Genomic DNA, 18,591 nt, shown 5'->3' with positions numbered 1-18,591 from the left:
ACCTTGAAGCCAAAAGAAGATGTGAGCGTGTGTGTGTGTGTGTGTGATAGACATAAAGATACAGATCTCATCTCGGCTGGTTCTGCCGTTGTGACAAACGACAGCTCGACCGCCGGCACCGCACCTCGGGCTGCCGGTAGAGGAATGATTCCTCTTTACTCCAGCTATTCATTCATCTTCACCCTCCTTCTTCACTTCCACGCTTGATCCTTCTGCCGTTTCCATAGTAACCCCCAAAACCACCCCCACCCTGGTTAGCAGTGAGAGAGAAGCATGTTGGGTAATTTGACTTCACCTAAAACGTTTCTCCTCGGGGACTTTTCTGTCCTTGAACCATTTTTCCTTCATCATGCACCAATTTTCCTGCCCGAGGTGGATTGAATTAAGTATTTAGCATATAAGACGTTTTCAAATATAAGCTCATCTGTTTGGACCGTGTTAAAGGATCCCATACCTACAGACACAAAGTTTGTTAAATTTCAGACATTTGTGCATATTTACTATGTGATGCTTTCAGGGAATGGACTAAAGAATATGTTTAAATTTAAACTGTGTATAAAAGATAGTTGGCGAAGACTCAATTTAAACCTTTTAAATCACAACTTGCTTTATCCTCCCATTTGAACTAAGGTAAAAATTCAAGATCAAAGATTAAGAAAGCGGCGGATTAGAGGAGTCGCCCCCTACTGGCCATTAGAATGAATGCACTTTTAAGGACTTCCATTCCTGACCTCAAAGCCCCATCCGTGTTTTATATGCAGTCTGCGGTTTTGAATAAGTTTATTTGTACAGTTATGATTTGCAGTGATATTAAATAAAAAGCTGAAAAGTTACTATTCATGGTATTATGTATAAAAGGGGCTTTGTATACACATATAGGAGATATTATGGTAAATGGCCTGTATTTGTATGCCGCTTTACTTAGTTCCTAAGGACCCCAAAGCGCTTTACACATTCAGTCATCCACCCATTCACACACACTGGGGATAGGAAGCTACATTGCCCTGGGGCGCACTGACAGAGACGAGGCTGCCGGACACTGGCGCCACCAGGCCTTCTGACCACCACCAGGCGGCAACGAGTGAAGTGTCTTGCCCAAGGACACAACAACCGAGACTGTTGCAGCCGGGGCTCGAACCAGCAACCTTCCGATTACAAGGCGAACTGCCAACTCTTGAGCCACGATGCAGACTGGGAGCATAGTTCTCCAATATTGTCTTCTCTTCATCGTATGTTTCTTAAATATAGGATCAAATTTAAAATCCTTCGCCTCACATGAAAGGTCTTGAAGAATCTGGCCCCATGCAAGCTTACTTATGGTTCCTAGACCATTTAAAAGTAGAATGGGAGGCAGAGCCTTCAGCTTTAATAATAATAATAATAATAATAATAATAATAATAATAATAATAATAAATAATAATTACATTTTATTTATAGGCACCTTTCAGACCCTCAAGGTCACCTTACAGTAACACGTAAACATACCATAAAAACATAAGAAAAATGTATATATAGCAAACATAGTAAGATAAAATTTAGACATAAACAGTCATAAAAGTATAAAAGCAAATATAAAAACTGAGCAAGGTAAAAATGGCCCTCTTCTGTGAAACGAGCTCCCAGTTTGGATTTGAGAGACAGACACTCTCTCTATTTTTAAGATTAGGCTTAAAGCTTTCATTTTTGATAAAGCATATGACCATATATATGGCTGTTATTCATAATAGACAAAAAAGTAGAGAAACATGGCTTGTCTCTGCCTAGTAGCCTTTTGAGGTCTAATTGCAATGATGAATGTGGTTTATTTGATAGAGTTGTCTAGAATATGAAGTGTAGTTTAGCTGATAGTATTCACTGTGTGTATTGTAGAGCCTGAATTTGAACACTGTGTTAGAAACACCTTTCCAATAAGAGTCGAGGAACTACAAGTATTTATATTTTCCACGTTCAGTTTTCTTTTCACAAAGTACCGTGTACATCCTCAAGGCCTACCAAATGCACTTCCTTTGTCTTATAACATTCGCAAAGTGAATTATTTACAGGCAAAGTTTGGACAATAATCTCTGTTGATGACTTGTTCAGTTTCTTCTTTGAAGCTTCTGAGTGTCGGATCTCTGTGTCACTGACGGAAACTCCCCGGCAGCAGAAGAGCGAGAAGCAAAACAAAAAAAGCACCTTTGAGGACACAAACTGTCAAAACAACGCTGATGTGTTTTCTCAGTTTATAAATCTAATCTTTGAATTTCTCAGCTCAGTTCACCTGTTTACTCGTTAACACTCGCTGGTGGTTACAGAGAAAATTCTGCTGATGTATTTTGAATAAAATCATCTTATTCTGAATCACTGATCTGAAAGCACAAAATCACCACAGCAATAGTTTCTTGATTTTCAATAAGAACACAACAAAGGTTAGTGTAGTATTTTTCTGTTTTCTATTGGGAAAACATTTAATAATTATAAGCTACACTTATAAACTAATCCACACAAATAAGCAGCTTCTAACTTTTAGCTGTGGGTCTAAACACAAGCAGCAGAGCACTTGTCCACAGCAAACGAGGAAGCAGTGCAGTGGTCAGCAATGCTGACTCACAGTAAGAAGGTCCAAGTTGGACTTCATCATCTGGCTTTTCCTTGTGGCGTTAGCATCATGTTGTGTGTCCTCTCACAGTACAAAGACATGCTATTAGTGGGGTTAGGTTAATTAGTAATGATAAATTGCCTATGAGTGTGAATGGTTGTCTATCTCTCTGTGTTCGCAATGCAGCAGACTGATGATCTGTCCAGGGTGTGCCCTGCTCCTCACCCAGTGGTAGCTGGGATAGACTCTAGATCCTGATAATTTTATGTTTTCCACTCTATAGTCCTCACAGGACTCTGTGCAGTCCTGTGAAAAACTAAGTATAGCCTTACTGCTTCTATAGGAATTAAAAGTGAAGGAAATCATATGCACTTGATTAATTGACAAAAAAATGTAAGTCTGATTGACTTTGCCTTAAAAAGCATCTTGAAAATAATCACACAAAATAATCAATCTTAAATTTTCAAATGGATAATAGAGCTGCGCTAGTGTGGACGTAGCCTAAGACTTCTACTCCGTTACATCGCTTTTTTAAATCTTAAATGTATTTATTTATTGTAACAGGTATAATTAAGATCTGAGTAGCTTAAACATTAACCTTAATAAAATTTAATAATCCAGTGATGAAAACATGGTGTGGCTTGGCATTATGAGTCAAAGCCGCTGAATGTGGCCTTGAATTCCTTTTTTTCTCTTCTCTTTCAACATGCATTACTGTTTAATATGTCAACACTGAGGCTGTTTATAAAAAGGTCTTTGGTTTGCTGAGCAGGTTTAGATCGGCACCAGTGAAAACACATCAAGTGTTAAGCTGCGTAAAGTTGATTGAAGAACTTAAGAGCAGCGCTGACACTAACTGCTGCTGTGGCGTGTTGACAGATATTTCAGTAAGAGAAACAATGGCTTTAAATAAAAAAGCTCCCCTGGAAGCATTTACTGGAGAAAAATCAAGGAAGAAACAAGGCTTATGTTGTTTCATTACAGTTTTAATGCTCTGAATGACTCTGATGGATTGGGCTTTCACATTTTTCAGGCAGTTAAAGACAACTCCAGGAAAGCAAGAAAAAATGTCACATTGCAAATGTTTTGCTTATAACTCGAAAAATGTGGATTGTGCAGAATTCTCCACATGCTTCTATTTTCACTCCCTCAAACAAATCAGCATTTTGCTTCATACCAAAAACCCCTTTTTCTGTTATTGCACTTTATTAGCGATATAACTTAACTCAAGTGCTGTTCAGAGAAACTCTTTTTACTGCACTACCTTTGCAAAAAGTTTTCAGACAGACTTTTTTTGTCGAGATGGGGGGAAACAGAATTGAGTCATTTTAGAGAACGCTCTGTATTCCCAACCTCTGTCACTTCAGCTCCCCCTCACAAGATTTATGACTGAAAAATCCCTTTTACACATCTGTTATCTGCTTCTGTATTCTTCATCACCTCTCGCTGCCTCCCCCTCTTTGCCTCTCTGTGCCGGTGGGAATCCCGGCTGTGACGCCAGAAGCTGATGCCGCAGTAAAGCACCGACTCTGTTGCTGAGGCTTTGATTCAGGATGCTGTAGTGCCCTTGATGTGTCAAACAATTAACAAAAAAAAAACTGCAGTGAGAAGGGTAGAAGAGCAAGCTGAATCACGAGTGCGGTTTAGACTCATCACACGAAGCTCTCTTTCTCCTGTTTGCCCACTTTTTTTTTCCTGGAGCAAACACGGCCGTCAACAACATGTAGCTGCTTATTTCATTGAGTCAGGCATTTCCAAAATATGAACCATGTGTTTGTTAGCCTCTCCCTTCCTCAGCTGTGACCCCAGTCATGCTGCGTTACGAGGCCCAAATCCCCCGAGTGGAAACGTCAGCACAACATAAACAGCTGACCTTCTCCTTACACGTGCAGATATGCAGAGTCGCAGCCAAGCATCAGGAACTGCTAGCAGCACATGTTTCCTGGGAATTACAACATTTTAACTGGAGAATTAAACCTTTAGATGGAGATGCTTCAAAGGGCATTTCTGATCACAGTGGTATGAACTGTGTGCAAACATCTTTTTCCCCTATATTTGCAGAAAGGTGACTGGTGTATGTCCGTATGCTTGCTCTGCTGCTGCTGTAGTTACCGAACCCACATTATAGAAATCTACCTTCAAATTCACGTGTCCAGTCGTACTGCAGGCACATTATAGCTTTAATATACAGTTAATAATACATCCTTTTCCATCTGGGATAAGTGTGGTCAAAGTATTATGGGATCTTGCCTCCTTCTGGTAATTGAGGACATGACAGTTCAAACCGAAGACTTATTCAACTGTCCGTTAGACATTGTTATTCTCAGTTATGCAGGTGCTTTTGCAAACATAATGCACACAGTCTGAATTTTTATCTCCTGGGTGTGAAAACTCACCGTGACAGCAGACAGCAGTTTGTTTTGCTTGTGTTAGCCTTCACATTAATTATGTCACACCTGGAAAGAGACAAAGTGGATGTGTACGTTTGTGTGTGTACCTGGGTGAAATCTACAAAACTGTCACTGAGGAAAGGGAACGAGACAATGTGCATTGAATTTGAGCATGCTTGGATTCAATGTGTGCGCGTGCATTAATCTCCATCTCTCTGCAGCAACTGGCTTTCCAGGACGGGTGAGCAATTGCTAACCTCATCATTAGTGTGCGTGCGTGTATCTCTGTGTTTGCATAAGGATCATTATCTCGGTGTTAAATCCAGAGACTGTGAATCTTGCTTAGACTTCTTTAGTGCCAGAGAGAAGACGAATTCAGGGAGAGAAAGACCAGCGGTTTGTACATATTGTGTCAGAAATAAGTTCAGTTTTGTTACTGAAGCAGGAAACTGTGACTGCAAACAGAAACACTGTCATTCAGCACCACAATGTCATGGAGACATCATTAAATCCCAACTGTAAACCTCAGTAGCCAGCATCAGCAGCCGGGGACTGGACCATCAGGGCCTCCGGTCTTGACTGCTGTCCGATACACATTTGGGCTGTGCTTAGCCAGGCCCCATGGGCTAAGACCACCAAGCACTCTCCCTCAAGCTTCCTACCCAGGTCTTGTTCCAGTGTGGGGGCATCCTCTCCTTGGCAGGGTAAACTGGTCCCTTGTTATTTTAGCTTTCACTGGGACCAACATAAAAGCCCATGGAATGACAGAAACACACAAACCTTTCCACCACACTGAGGTGATGAGTCACAGGGGAGCATTAGGGGAGTGGGAGTTTAGGGCGATGGGTTGAAGAGAGAGCTGTGCATAAAAGCAAAGGTGTCAATTTGCCGGTTTGATCTATGCCCTTATTCTCACCGGTGGTCACGAGTCTGAGTAATGACTGAAAGAATAAGATCACCAATATAAGCAGCAGAAATTAGCTTTCCTTAGAGACGGGTGATGAATTCTGTCAATCACCTCAAAGTGGAGTCGCTACTCCTCTGCATAAAAAGGAGCCAGCTGAGGTGAAACCTTCAGACATCCTGTGTCCTCCTGTGTCTGGGCATGTTCTGCTGGGACGAGGTCCCAGGGTGCACCCAGGACACGCTGGAGAGATTACATCTTGTGGCTCAAATGTTAGCATCCTAACATAGTAATTGATGGAACAAGATAAATATTATACCTGCTAAACATAAGATATATTAGCACTGTCACTGTGAGCATGTTAGCATGATAAGGGTAGGCTTAATAGTGCTACTTTATTTAAGTACAGCCTCACAGAACTGCTCTTGTCATAGTCTTGACTCTTGGTGTTTATTCCTCTTAAATTATTTCCTCACTGTTTCATCCTCTTGTGTCAAATTCATTCATGTGTCTGTATTTTCCCAGTTTACTTATCACACTTCCTGCTTTATTTTGAATTGTAGTGTTCTTTGTGCTTTGTTTTAAGTTTTTCTTCCCTGGTCTCATCTTCTGTGATTTAGTTCAGCCGTCTCAGTCTCCCTAGCTGTCTCTCTGATTGCCCTTCAGTGTATATATAGTCACTGCCTCCCCTTGTCTTTGGTGAGAGTGGCTGCTCCGACTTGCCCCTGTGTAGTTTCTTGCTTTATATTTCAGATGTTTGTAGTTTTCATTATTTCCTTGTTGGACTTTATGTTTTGCCTCTTGTAGAATTTGAAACCAGTCAATAAAGGGTTTACTTTCTGCTTTCTCATCTCTGCATTTGGACTCACCTCTAACACTCCACACGGTCTGAATCATCTTCAGAACAGAAAACTTTATTCATGTTTTCACAAGAATAACGAGTTTCCATGTGCTGAACTGAAAAGTGAAGTACTTAATTTAATATTTCATCTGGACTCAAACTGAATGTTTAGTTTTAGAGTGAAAAAAGCAACATGATAACACCTTACAGTGAAAGCTAAAACTCACATTTTAGGATTAAATCTAACACTTAAGGCTAGATAAACTGGACTTTATTGGCAGTGGAAAATTCCATGGCCCATTCTTTGAAAAAATAAATTTGTTTCCACTGGTACGAATCTGAGAGCGCAGCTCATACAAGCAGAGCATGGGTCTTTTTACTCAGTACTGAGGGCTAAAAAACTATTAGGACACCCTTGGAATTTAAATATATTACAAAATGTAAAATGTTGGCTTTTGGGGAGAAAGAGATGTGTGTCTGTTCAGTCATAAACACATAATGTGGACACATTTGAAAGTCCAATCTGTTCACAGAGGGGAACATAAAGCAGAGGCTGGTGACGATGAGTGAGTGAAAGGACCAGATAGTCAGGTCTCATTCTTTACGCCGCCCTTCCCCTCCCTCTCTTCCTCCCACTTTCGCCACCTCCTCTCTGCTCTTTGTGGTCACTGAACTCCTGCTTGAAAACAGGTGATGTCCTTTCTGTGAGCAGGGGGGATGTGGAGGAGAAAGCTGCAGATTTCTGGCAAGACTAAGAGGTCGAGCAGAAAAAGCATTGTTGTGTAAGTCCACTGGGCCACAGCAGGCTCACTCTGTGTTTTATTTTTTATTTTGAATTTGAGCTAAATTTGAGTGAAATGTATAGCTGTATGTGGCAGTAGGTACATTTAGAGGGGAACATGTGTCTGTGCTGCTCAGAAAGGCAGGTAAGGTAGGTGTGACTGGTCTGGTGCGTGTTCTCGGTCAGAAAGCAAAGGGCTGCTGAATGTGTTAACTTATATATTATATTAGTTACACTGAAAATAACATATTTTCATCTAGTCATCAAACAGTTTCTGCTAATCCAGCATTTAGACAGAGTTGGCTTTATTTAAAATTTTATTCACTGATGCTTTTGACAGTTTGAATCTACTGTGAAGGAAAACTGTAAATAATACTTTTTTATTTAAGACCTTAGTCACACAAATCTGGTCTGTAAGTACGTTCCAACTATTTACATTCAGTACATTGAATTTTAATTTTTGTGACACTGATGTCAAATTCACAAAACTCAACTTGTCAAATATGATACATCAGGCATTAAGGTAATGACCTTGTAAAATAGCAGAAATGTTATTAGTCTTGTAGTTAAGACTCCAGGCTCTGGAGGTGACCTTGTAAAACCTAATCTGCCTGTTTAATAACAGGTTTCTCTGTCTGCGGGGGTGAAGGAAGTGCACCGCAGGTGATTCACACTTACCTGTTTATCAGTGTTGCTACTGATATTTTGAATACAAACTGAAACAATTGCTAAAGGCTGTTCAGAGCAGAGCGTAACATCAGGGCTGATAAAATTCAGCAGAACAAAAACTTTAACAAGGTACAGAGTTAGTCTTTTTATCTTGGCCCGGTTTACAGTTGGTTTTCAAGTGCATCCGTGGTTATCAGATCACAAGTGCACAGTGTTAAATACACGTGAAAATATCCATTAAGACACATGGTGATCTGATACCTGAAACCACTTGCTAAGCCGGTCCCACCAAATTGCACTTTGCTACTCATAAGTGACAGATAAGCCACTCAGTCGTTCCTCGGTTCATTGCTGTACTCTGATTTTTTTCCTCAAGTTACAATCATTTCTGTCTGCAGCAGTTCAGTCTGAAACCAGAGCTCCCAAACATATTTTCTCTCTGAGCATTACAGCGCTCTAAAGACCGTCTTAAGATGCTTTTAGGAAACTGATGCCTGATGTATAATCGACGTGTGAGTGAGGCTGAATCGCAGCAGACAGAGAGAAGAAATGTCTGCTGTAGCTGTGTGTGTGTAGTTTCAATGCTGTTGGTTCTGTTTTTATATCCACTCATCTGCCTGCATCTGTTCTATTTACAGCTCTGAGTATCTGCATTGTGACTTGTTTTAACTGTTCTCTGAACTTTGTTAAACTAACTGGTTGTCAGGGGGAAATGTGCAAGAGAGAGAGCGAGACAAGGAAAGGTAACCCAAGAAAGAACCTGTACGGTGGTGAGGATGCTGTGGTTCATCTTTAACTGCTGGATCTATTTCTCATCATTGTTTAGTTTTAACGGCAACAAAAAATGAGCATTTTGGCTATTTATACACTCGGACTTTTTTTGTTTGCTTATGAACAACAATAGAGGAATACTGCAACAGCCATCAGAGGAAATTTAACAGTAACGCATTCAAACTGTCAAAAAATAATGAAATACTTATGTGGGGGGAAAAAACTTACTGTAACCTTCATGTCTTTCATCCCAGGATTGATGTTTGAAACTTTATAAATTGTCATGCATTCATGTCAACTTTGAAAGAGCAAAAATTTGGTTTTAGCAGGTGTTTGGATTGATTTTGAAATTCAAACGGGTAGGTTTGTGCATCTTTACTGGACACAGATGTCTTTGTCTGACCCCCGTGATTTTAAAGCAGGAGTAAGCTATGCTAAACCAGCAGATAGACATAAATGTTAAGAGATTTTCAAGAAATGGACAATTAAAAAATGCATAAAACTTCCTTATTAGCGTTAAAAGAAGATGCCAATAGATAAATATCTCTGCAAACGTTAGCCAGGTGAAATAAGACCAGTAATTGCAGGTTTTGCCTTATTTTAAATTTGCACCTTGTTGTTATCTTGCATCTTCTCAGATCTATTGTCTAAAGGCTTTCTGACACTCCAGGCAACGTTTTCCTCCAGAGGCTGTCTTTGTTATTAACCTACAGGTCATCTTAGCATCCGAAATATCCACACTGATCTCCATCAGCTGTTCAACTGCTGCTGAAGGCAGTGCTGCAGTCTGTTAGTGTTATTTCAGTGCATGGCGCTTTGGCTTCCTGAAGGAACTGGTGATCAAATAATGGAGCAGAATATGTTTTTCTAAATGCTACATCGTTGGTATGATTAAAATCATTCATCATTAGTTAAAGCCTGATATTAACAACACCCATGAATAACAACAACACCCATGTGTTGTCTGCACATTTAAAGCTTGAGAGTTTTTATTCCTGCGTGCTATCGAGCTTCATTGTTGTGCAGAAACTATTAAAAACACATCAGTGTTGCACTGGGTGACATGTTTCTTCATTATCATGAACACATACACTGGTTTATAATGGTTCAATCTCACAAACACACCATCCTGCTGCCTGAAAAACTCACTAGAGTACCATGTGTACATTAATGCGATGCAGATAATAGTCTCCAACAAAAGCTCCATTTCTTCTTGTTTGAGAAACATTTGCTGAAACCTGCGGAGAGCAGCTGTTTTAGGGCTACTAAGCTCTTTTTTTTCTGGAAAATGAAATGATATATTTGTGGGTTGTTTTTAAAGGCTTGCGTCTTCAGTAGGAACCACTGTCAGCTTGAGGAGGCGATTCTTTCTTCTTGTCAATGTGGGATTTATTGACAATAAGAAAAGATAAATAAGAAACATTCTTATATGTATACATATGTTTACTACTTTGATGCACACTAACTGAAAGTCTGACTCTGAAAGAGGCAACATTAACATTTTTTAATAAATTTTTATGGGGGTAATACTTTAATACTTAGTTCTGGAAATGTAAAATTAATCCAGTATCCTGTCTTTGTCAGCCTACACTCTCTTCTTCATCTCTTCTTTGAACTGTTTTGAATGGTTGACACCAGGTATTTAAACTCATCCACCTTCACTACCTCTGCTCCTTACATCCTTTCATCTTCACTGAACATAATCAACAGTACACAAAGTTAATATCAGTAACACTGCATTGCCACTGGGAGCATGTTTCTATGGTAACATTGGCATTTCGGTTTGTGACTTGACTCTTAAGCCCTGGCACACATACACTGTAATTGTCGCTTCATAGCTGGCTGGTGGCTGATGGCCATGCCAGGTGTGCAGTTGTCTAGATCCCCTTCAAATATCAGTCACTTCAGTCCTGCACTCTACGTTTGAGAATATCGGGAACTGCCCACTTTGCCTCTGTAAAGGGTTATTTCTCTTGTTGTCACTAGAAGTTCCCGGTAGTTTCTTCTGTTGAGTCACCACCGTAGTGTCTTTATAATATTTTATTGCATATTTGTTGATCCAGATAGAGGAGTGCTAAGTTATCAGCTAACGCAAGCAAGCTGAATCAAAAAGCTGTATGGGTGCATCACCAAGACAGAAACGTATTAAATAATAATAACAAACAGTGCAAATGTGGTTGAAAGGTCACATTCAGTGGTTTAAACTGACAGAGGTGAGGCCTAGCAGACAGCTATAGGCTCTGGTTACCTGACTCAGCATCCACTTATCAGTCAACGCAGAAGCCCCGCTAAAAAATATAGCTTTGGAACTAAATACACGCTGAAATTGTGAGTTAAATAATGTCACCCCGTGGAGTTACACGAAAGTGAAACTGCTGGCGAGCGGTTGATGGAGGTTGCTGGCTGTTGCTAATGTAAATGAGATCAGTCACAAAAAGGTTGCTGCATCAAATATCTCCTTGTTATTGCTTTGGTTGCTACAGACCGGAAGGCGAGACTGCTCACCTGCAAAATAAAAGCTGTGCCTTATCTCAGAGAGCAACGTGCTGCAAAAGATGCCAGTTTTACTTTGAGGATGAATTTGTTGCACTTTTTTTTTTAGTTGGAGATAAGTTGGTGTCTTCCATACAAACTACAGGAGACGGTGGCAACCAGTTGCAACCAAAGCAACTCTAAAGAAGCTTTTGGGGCAGAACCTCTTGGGAACTAATCTCACCTACTGACAGCAAACAAGCTCTCACCAACTGGTTGGGGGGACACACATTTTTTCCTAGCAGCTGCTTATCATCAGGGGACTGACTGGTCTTTAGGCCCGTGTGGATGAGGTTTTCACAGCTACCAGTGGTTGCCCGGCAGTTGCCAACTGGTTGCTAACTATCTGATTGGAGCTTTAGCTATAGAGACCAAAACGTTTCTTTGCAGCAGGCTATAAACATGTTTATTTGGCTGTAAAGTTGGGAGAGTCTATGGAGACTGACTCATTTTTGGAGCAGAGTTTTTGGACGTTTTCCATGAACTAAAATAAGCTTTTTTGTGTGTTTTCAGATGATTCTGATAGTTTTTAGATTTGTTTATTTAGTTATTAGGATAGAAAAATTCCCAACCCATAAAATAATTGGAAGATAAGTCAAAGAGTTTAAAAATGTTGTAAGTGTCAGTCAGTCTCTGTTTTCTGTCACATTTCCAACTTGAGACTTTGTAATTAAACCAGACCAGCGTGAGTCCTGTGCAACTGTGAAAATAAACATTCCTCTTACACGATTAGCTCCAGGCAGCTGCAGCATTTTATATTTCTTGCACAGAAGTCGAGCAAATGATGCAATTACAGTGATTGAGTGGTTTGTGCGCTACTTGCCAAGTTCCCACAATAACAAGTTCTGTAATTTTAACGTTTCCCTCTCTCTGTCATCCTAACAGCCGCTCTTCTCTTTTCTTCCAGGGCTGAAAAAACAGAAGTGCTGAGTGAAGATCTGCTGCAGGTACTAATGAGTCTTCATCGAATCTGTGTGTTTGTGCGAATGCTTTTCCTCTTTGGCTCGATAGTCACTGCTTCTCACAAGAAAAATCTCACAAGAAAAATCATTAATGGAGCAAAATATTCAGCATGCGTGAATTTTTTTTAATATGTTTTGTTATTTTTAATGGCTTTCTGAACTGCCTTCGGGCAACATTAACGAACGCTGAAATTGAACCTCTTTGCGAGACAAAAAGCGAAACGTCCTCGCTGATTGATTTGGGGTGCGATATTGTAATTGATCAGATTAATGATGCTCTGAGTGGCAGACACATCGCTTCCACTCAGCTGGTTTAATAATGAAATGAGACGCATTGAAGCCCAACAGGTAATGGTGCGGCGTCATTCACACCAACTGAGAATGATGCTGTTTTATTGGGGGAAAAGCTCTGATGGAAAGATGGAGTTTCTATTTTTAAATCTAACCCTGTTCTGGGTTGAGGTTTGAGTGCATGTCTGTAACTGAAGCTGACACAAGCTGTGCATTAGTGGAAGGAGCTCACAGTGTGTGCATGGTTCTGGCTGAGGCCTGTGCCCTGACTTTTCTGTCTTCCTTCCCTTCTGTGTGTGTTTCAGGTGGAGAAACGTCTGGAGCTGGTGAAGCAGGTTTCCCACAGCACACACAAGAAGCTGACCGCCTGTCTGCAGGGTCAGCAGGGCGTGGATGTGGACAAGAAGTCTGTCAGGTCACCCTCGGTGAGAGAAAATAAACACTACAAATCTGATAAAACCTTTTCTGTCATCTGGTATTTTAGCTGAGCTGTACAGTACCAGTGTGGGCTTGTGTGCTGATCAAGGTACAAATCACATGATGTACAACCATATACATTTTTTTTACAGCCTTAGTATTTTGGCCATGTTAGGTTGGAGCCATAAATATGACGGGGTAGGTTTACACATTTTCCTAACCAATAAACGATCACTGGGAGGTCCAATCCTCAGAGAAGACGTGAATCTTTTTATAACTCATCCAAAAGTCCAACAACGACGGGACTTAGAAGAAACGTGAAGAAGAAACTGAAACTTAGAAGAAACTGATTGCTCATTTGACACCTTTCTTCATATCCTACTGACGAATCTCACGTAGGGCAGCTTCTGTAGGCAGCTTTAGTCTGCATACATTTAATGGTTATCTGCAGGCCACTTTGCAACCCACTTCCACCTTCTACCTAGCTCATCCTTTCATGCTGGTTAATTCAGTGGCACATCTGCTGTCATTCATGCCTGCTCTGTTCTGTGTCGTGGTCTTGCTGCTGGTCTCTCTGCCTCTGGCTTTACATTTATGTATATGAAAGAGCAGAGAGGTGGTAAGAATTTGGGTATCACTGACCAGTGACAGCAAAGAACACTGTTGACGGATATATGACAAGTTGGTAAATGCGTTAGAGGGTTACCTAGGCAACCGGGGGTCTGGAATGTCCACTAGTGACCGATGGTTAGTAACACAAGAAAAACAAATCGAGGCCTGTGTGTACGCTCAAATGAATTGAATAAATCGATCAATAGTTGTTATACTGCAGTGAAGTTTATGCGGTTAAATCTTAGTATACAAAGTAAAATGTTCCAGGATTGGTGTAAACAGCAGACTTATCTGCCCTCTGGGCATGTCTTACGCTTTATTTCTACAGTCAGAGCATGCTGCTGCTCTTCATTTGTCTTATTGATTTGTTTTAAAAACATTGCATGCTAATCAGCAGCAGCCACAACTTAATATTTATTGTTATATTTTAATGGAATAGAATGAAAATGAATCATTTTCTACCTATCCAGTTTTTCTTCATTGTGCTCTCAGTAATTTCATAACAACTGAGACTAAAAGTTTTCCTAATGACAAATTAAATTTTAAGACTTTCAGAGAGGACAGAAGGACACTGACAGGTGATTAGCAACGATATTGGAAAGCATGTTTCATCCTCCAGTAAATGTTTTAAAAAACCCACAGAGGAAATATTTTCCTGCAAACCAAGAGACTGAGTGACAAAATATTCAAGTGCTGCACAATAATGTGCCATTTGTGTTGTGGAAAGTTAATCTTTTTAATCCTTCACTGGATTAAAAATGTTTTCATCCTAAAGCTTAGAGGAGCCTGAGATGAAGATGTTTTAAGATGGAACCAAGACAGTAACTCGTGAGAAGGCCAAGGAAAAAAAGAGAGAAAAATAAGCTTTTTTAAAATTCATTAATTAAAAATAAAATAAAAGTTTGCAAAAGTGATGAACTGATGTGACATGAGCACGTGTTTTAACTTCAGGTACTTATATTAAAGATAATTTATAATCTTCGTATGCTTTTATGATGTTTTCTCTGTGTTTGTGGTTTTATTTATGAACTGCAGCTGATTCATCGACTGTTTGTGTTTCTGTGCAGAAAAAGCTTCCGCTCGCAACGCTAGCACAATGTATGGTGGAGGGGGCAGCTGTGCTCGGGGACGAGTCTCTGCTAGGGTAAACACACACACACATATAATAATTTACATTATTGTTGATCATCGATGAGATTGGAAACATTTTCTTTGGAAAGGCTGATGCAGAGAGGAACGTTTTTATGACCCAGAACTGATTTGCTTTTCACATCCCGAGTATAATAATAATATCTGTAATGATATATAATGACATTCTTTAGAAGTCACCTCGTTGGTGCAAAAATAGTATTTTATGCCTGTCAGACGGCTTCAACTAAAGAAATGGGAAGAAATTATGTGCTTTTGCAACAAGCAAGGTTCTTTGCTAAATTGTTTATTATGTGCAGATACATCACTGGTTTAATGTCTGAGTTGCATTTTTATTGCTTGATTGAGTCATGAGTCACTTTAACTGACTTAAAACAACAATTTGAAAATGGTTAGGTACAAGAACTGTACTGAGCATGAGTGAAAAAGCAGCCAGTGTCCAACTACAGATATTATAGAAGCAAACTATAAAGAAATGAGGGGTGACACAAGAGTTTTTCACAGTGATTTAAGAGAAACCTCAATATTACAAACCAGGAAGCGAGCTGTAACACTGACTGACCTGTGTATGTTGCACTCGGTGAATCCGCTGTGATGTTTCCTGTTGCAGAAAGATGCTGAAGCTCTGCGGCGACACGCAGGAAAAGCTCGCTCAGGAGCTCATCTTGTTCGAGCTCACCATCGAGAGGGACGTGACCGAACCCTTGTACGAGCTCGCAGAGGTACAGAAACAATGCCGTGCGACTAACTGTTTAATAAATGAGCTCCAGTCACATTAACAGCAGTAACAGCAAGCATCTGATTAGAAAAGGAGTCCAAAATGCGTCCTGGTAAGAAAAAGTGGAAATATAATTGTGATATGATTATAGAGCATCTGAAATTCAACAGGGCAGAAAAACATTATAAAAATGGTTTATTTTTCATTATTTTTTAAATAGAAAAATAGAAGAGAAGGAAAGGGGGCGACAAGTAATTCACACGAGGTATGAGCTGTTTCAGCATGAGAGGACTGTTGTGTAGTTTTGCTCATTAAGGTGCCCTGTATCTATGAATAAAATACTTTGAAGTGATAAAAAGTTAGAAACTGATAGCAAGAAGATTGGAGCTTCCTGCCTCCAGTCCCCAAACACGGGACTTCTCTGATGAACTCTACTTATTGCTCTGCAAATTAGCCAGTAAGCTAATCTCCATGAGAATGAGAAAGTGCTGCCCAGACTGATTCTGCTGCTACAGGTGCAAAGCCTCACAATACTGAGGCTGTTTGTTGTCCTCTTTCACACTAACACAGCAGACTGAGGGAAAATCTCTGCTCTGTCCTCTCAGGTGGAAATCCCAAATATCCAGAAACAAAGGAAACATTTAGCGAAGCTGGTCCTGGACATGGATTCTGCACGCACACGGTGAGTGTGTTTCTCTGTGTGTGAGTGTGTGTGAGAGAGAGGCTTGGCTGTTATCGGAGAAACTCCATCAGCTGTGAATGGACTGGCTGTGCAGCTTCCCACTGAATGTCACTGGGATTTTGTTGCACACCGTGACGCTGCCGTCTGTCTCACCCCGCAGACTGCTGCCCGTGTGTGAAAACCTCACTTTAAACCAGACTGTCCTTTTTTTTTCTGTAACGAACACACTCAGTGTGGACCTTCATACTGATGTCTGTAGCTGTTACACTCGTGCTTCAAATACCACAGACCACTGGCTGATTCCTCCTCACACTTCCTGCTAAACAGATTGTGTATCAGTGTGAAGGTGTTTAGAGCAATAGGCTCAAACACTGAAATGAAACCTTTACTTCCTGAGCTGCTGTAGAAGCGGACTTTTATTTTTGAGGGTGCTGTTTATTATTTTTGACTAGAACTAAATGCTAGTTGACAAAATTGGATAGAAAAAAGGCTTTCTAAGCCTGATTTTATGGCTGTGTTGACATAAGGAGTGCTTTATATCAGATTATAAAATTAGAGGACGGATGTAGCTTCCTGCAGTCTTTCTAATAGTCAGCAGGGGGCGACTTCCCTGGTCACAAAAAGACATTTGTTGTATAGAAGTCTACGGGAAAGCAACCATAGACTCCCTTGATCTGTGACCTCAGGAATTGTTTTCCTGATTAGTTTATGGATTTAAATGATTCCTTTATTTACAGTCCAATGAGATACAAAAGCAACTTCTCCTTAGAAACTCGGTAAACGAATTAAAATTTTAAAAAAGATAAAATATCTGTCAATACAGCTCATATAGTGTAAATTGCTGAAGATGAGGCTGTGGTTGTGAGATTTATCGGCTGCAGTGAGATAGTCCAAACATGATGGGCTCATTAAGTGCTCGTATGTCTCTGGGTGTTCGCGAGGAGGGGTTCAGACAGGCTGTGGGATGCATGTGTGGGGTTCACACAGATACTGGTGGCTTTGCTGAGGCGGCGTGTGTTGTAAATGTACCTCCATGTACTTCGATGATCTTCTGGGCTCTTGATGCATTTTGACACTACTGTCTTAATAAGAACAACATCATTTTCAGTTTTTAAATTATGGTCCCCATTAGTGTCCAGAAAGGCAGTAAAGCAAGGTATGTCCACGATATGAGCATGGACTGTCCCGCGGTTTCTTGCGCGTGATGTCTGGTTTCAAAAAGATAAGGTGGCAGCTGTTTGAGGCTTCGCAAATGTGGCCTCTCGAACCAGTCGATTGCATCCATCTTTAATATATACACACGCATTAATAACTCACCACATAATCCGTTTTACTCTGCAGAGGATCGGTCTGATGTCTCACAGCTGCACTGGCTTTGTAACTTTGAGGGTTTTTAATGCAGCTATTTCTTAACTTCAGTTAACTTTCAGGTAAATTTAACTTTTAATGGCGTCTAGGTGATGCAGAATAAAGTCAGTAGTGCCTGATCCTGTTTGAAACGTGCAATTGCCACAGTTTCTTTCAGCTGATTCACTGCCATTTTGAGCAGTGACATGCAGAAATGTTGTTTTCCTCACTGCGGTCCAGCCAGCCAGTTCTTTAGTGACCCAAATCTAAAGCAAGTTTTCCCATTATGCTGCTGTGTGCTGAGCTCCTCTGGCAGTTCTACACATTATCTACACTGACAGACAGATGGATGGAGGGGGAAGAGGAGAGTCTGAGAGCAATACTTAAAAGACAAAACAGCTTAAGCTGAATAAATGAGGGTATATAGAAAGACAAGTGTTAGTATTTTGTCAGCCACAGACTTAATCCATTGCCTTCAACAGTTTGATTTGTTTATGTGAGTCACTTTGTTAAAGTAGCTGTCAGGTCTCGCTGTCAACGCTTTTCTCACTCGGGAACAAAAGTCTAGATCTGCTTAAGGCAAAGAAAAATGCCTTCTAACAGTTTAACATGCTGCCCTAAAAAAATCCTGAATACTTTTGTGACTCAAATTCACTTCTTACTGAAACCTACCTTCTGCTCACAGGTACACTCAGTCTACCAAATCTTCTGGACTGTCCAGCAACCTGCAGCCAACAGGAGCCAAGGCCGACCACCTCAGGGAAGAGATGGAGGAGGCAGCCAACCGCATGGAGATCTGTCGAGTCAGTGATCACTTTTTATCCCAATAAACTAACTAACATAGCGCCAGTCATAATCTATCTATCTATCTATCTATCTATCTATCTATCTATCTATCTATCTATCTATCTATCTATCTATCTATCTATCTATCTATCTATCTATC

General features: G+C 40.4%; 1 protein-coding gene across 5 annotated transcripts in view; it reads left to right on the top strand.

The window, feature by feature from the left end:
• LOC102295311 (rho GTPase-activating protein 44) overlaps nt 1-18,591 on the top strand; it is a 97,132-nt gene that overhangs the window by 44,824 nt on the left and 33,717 nt on the right. For 2 of the 5 annotated variants that reach the window (XM_042223455.1, XM_042223462.1), the window contains exons 1-7: nt 1,468-7,496; nt 12,375-12,414; nt 13,026-13,145; nt 14,817-14,893; nt 15,509-15,620; nt 16,222-16,298; nt 18,331-18,448. In XM_042223455.1, the coding sequence (XP_042079389.1) occupies nt 7,432-7,496; nt 12,375-12,414; nt 13,026-13,145; nt 14,817-14,893; nt 15,509-15,620; nt 16,222-16,298; nt 18,331-18,448 (609 nt within the window). In that variant the 5' untranslated portion in view covers nt 1,468-7,431. Of the gene's footprint in view, nt 1-1,467; nt 7,497-12,374; nt 12,415-13,025; nt 13,146-14,816; nt 14,894-15,508; nt 15,621-16,221; nt 16,299-18,330; nt 18,449-18,591 lie in introns of those variants that run through there. The other 3 variants (XM_042223463.1, XM_042223464.1, XM_014335905.2) reach the window with 3 other exon arrangements.

The sequence above is a fragment of the Haplochromis burtoni genome, unplaced genomic scaffold (genome assembly GCF_018398535.1).
Source record: "Haplochromis burtoni strain Fernald_Lab_line unplaced genomic scaffold, NCSU_Asbu1 Contig_6, whole genome shotgun sequence".
Taxonomy (NCBI): Eukaryota; Metazoa; Chordata; class Actinopteri; order Cichliformes; family Cichlidae; genus Haplochromis; species Haplochromis burtoni.
Note: the sequence above shows the minus strand (reverse complement) of the source record. Positions and strands in the feature narration are given on the sequence as shown.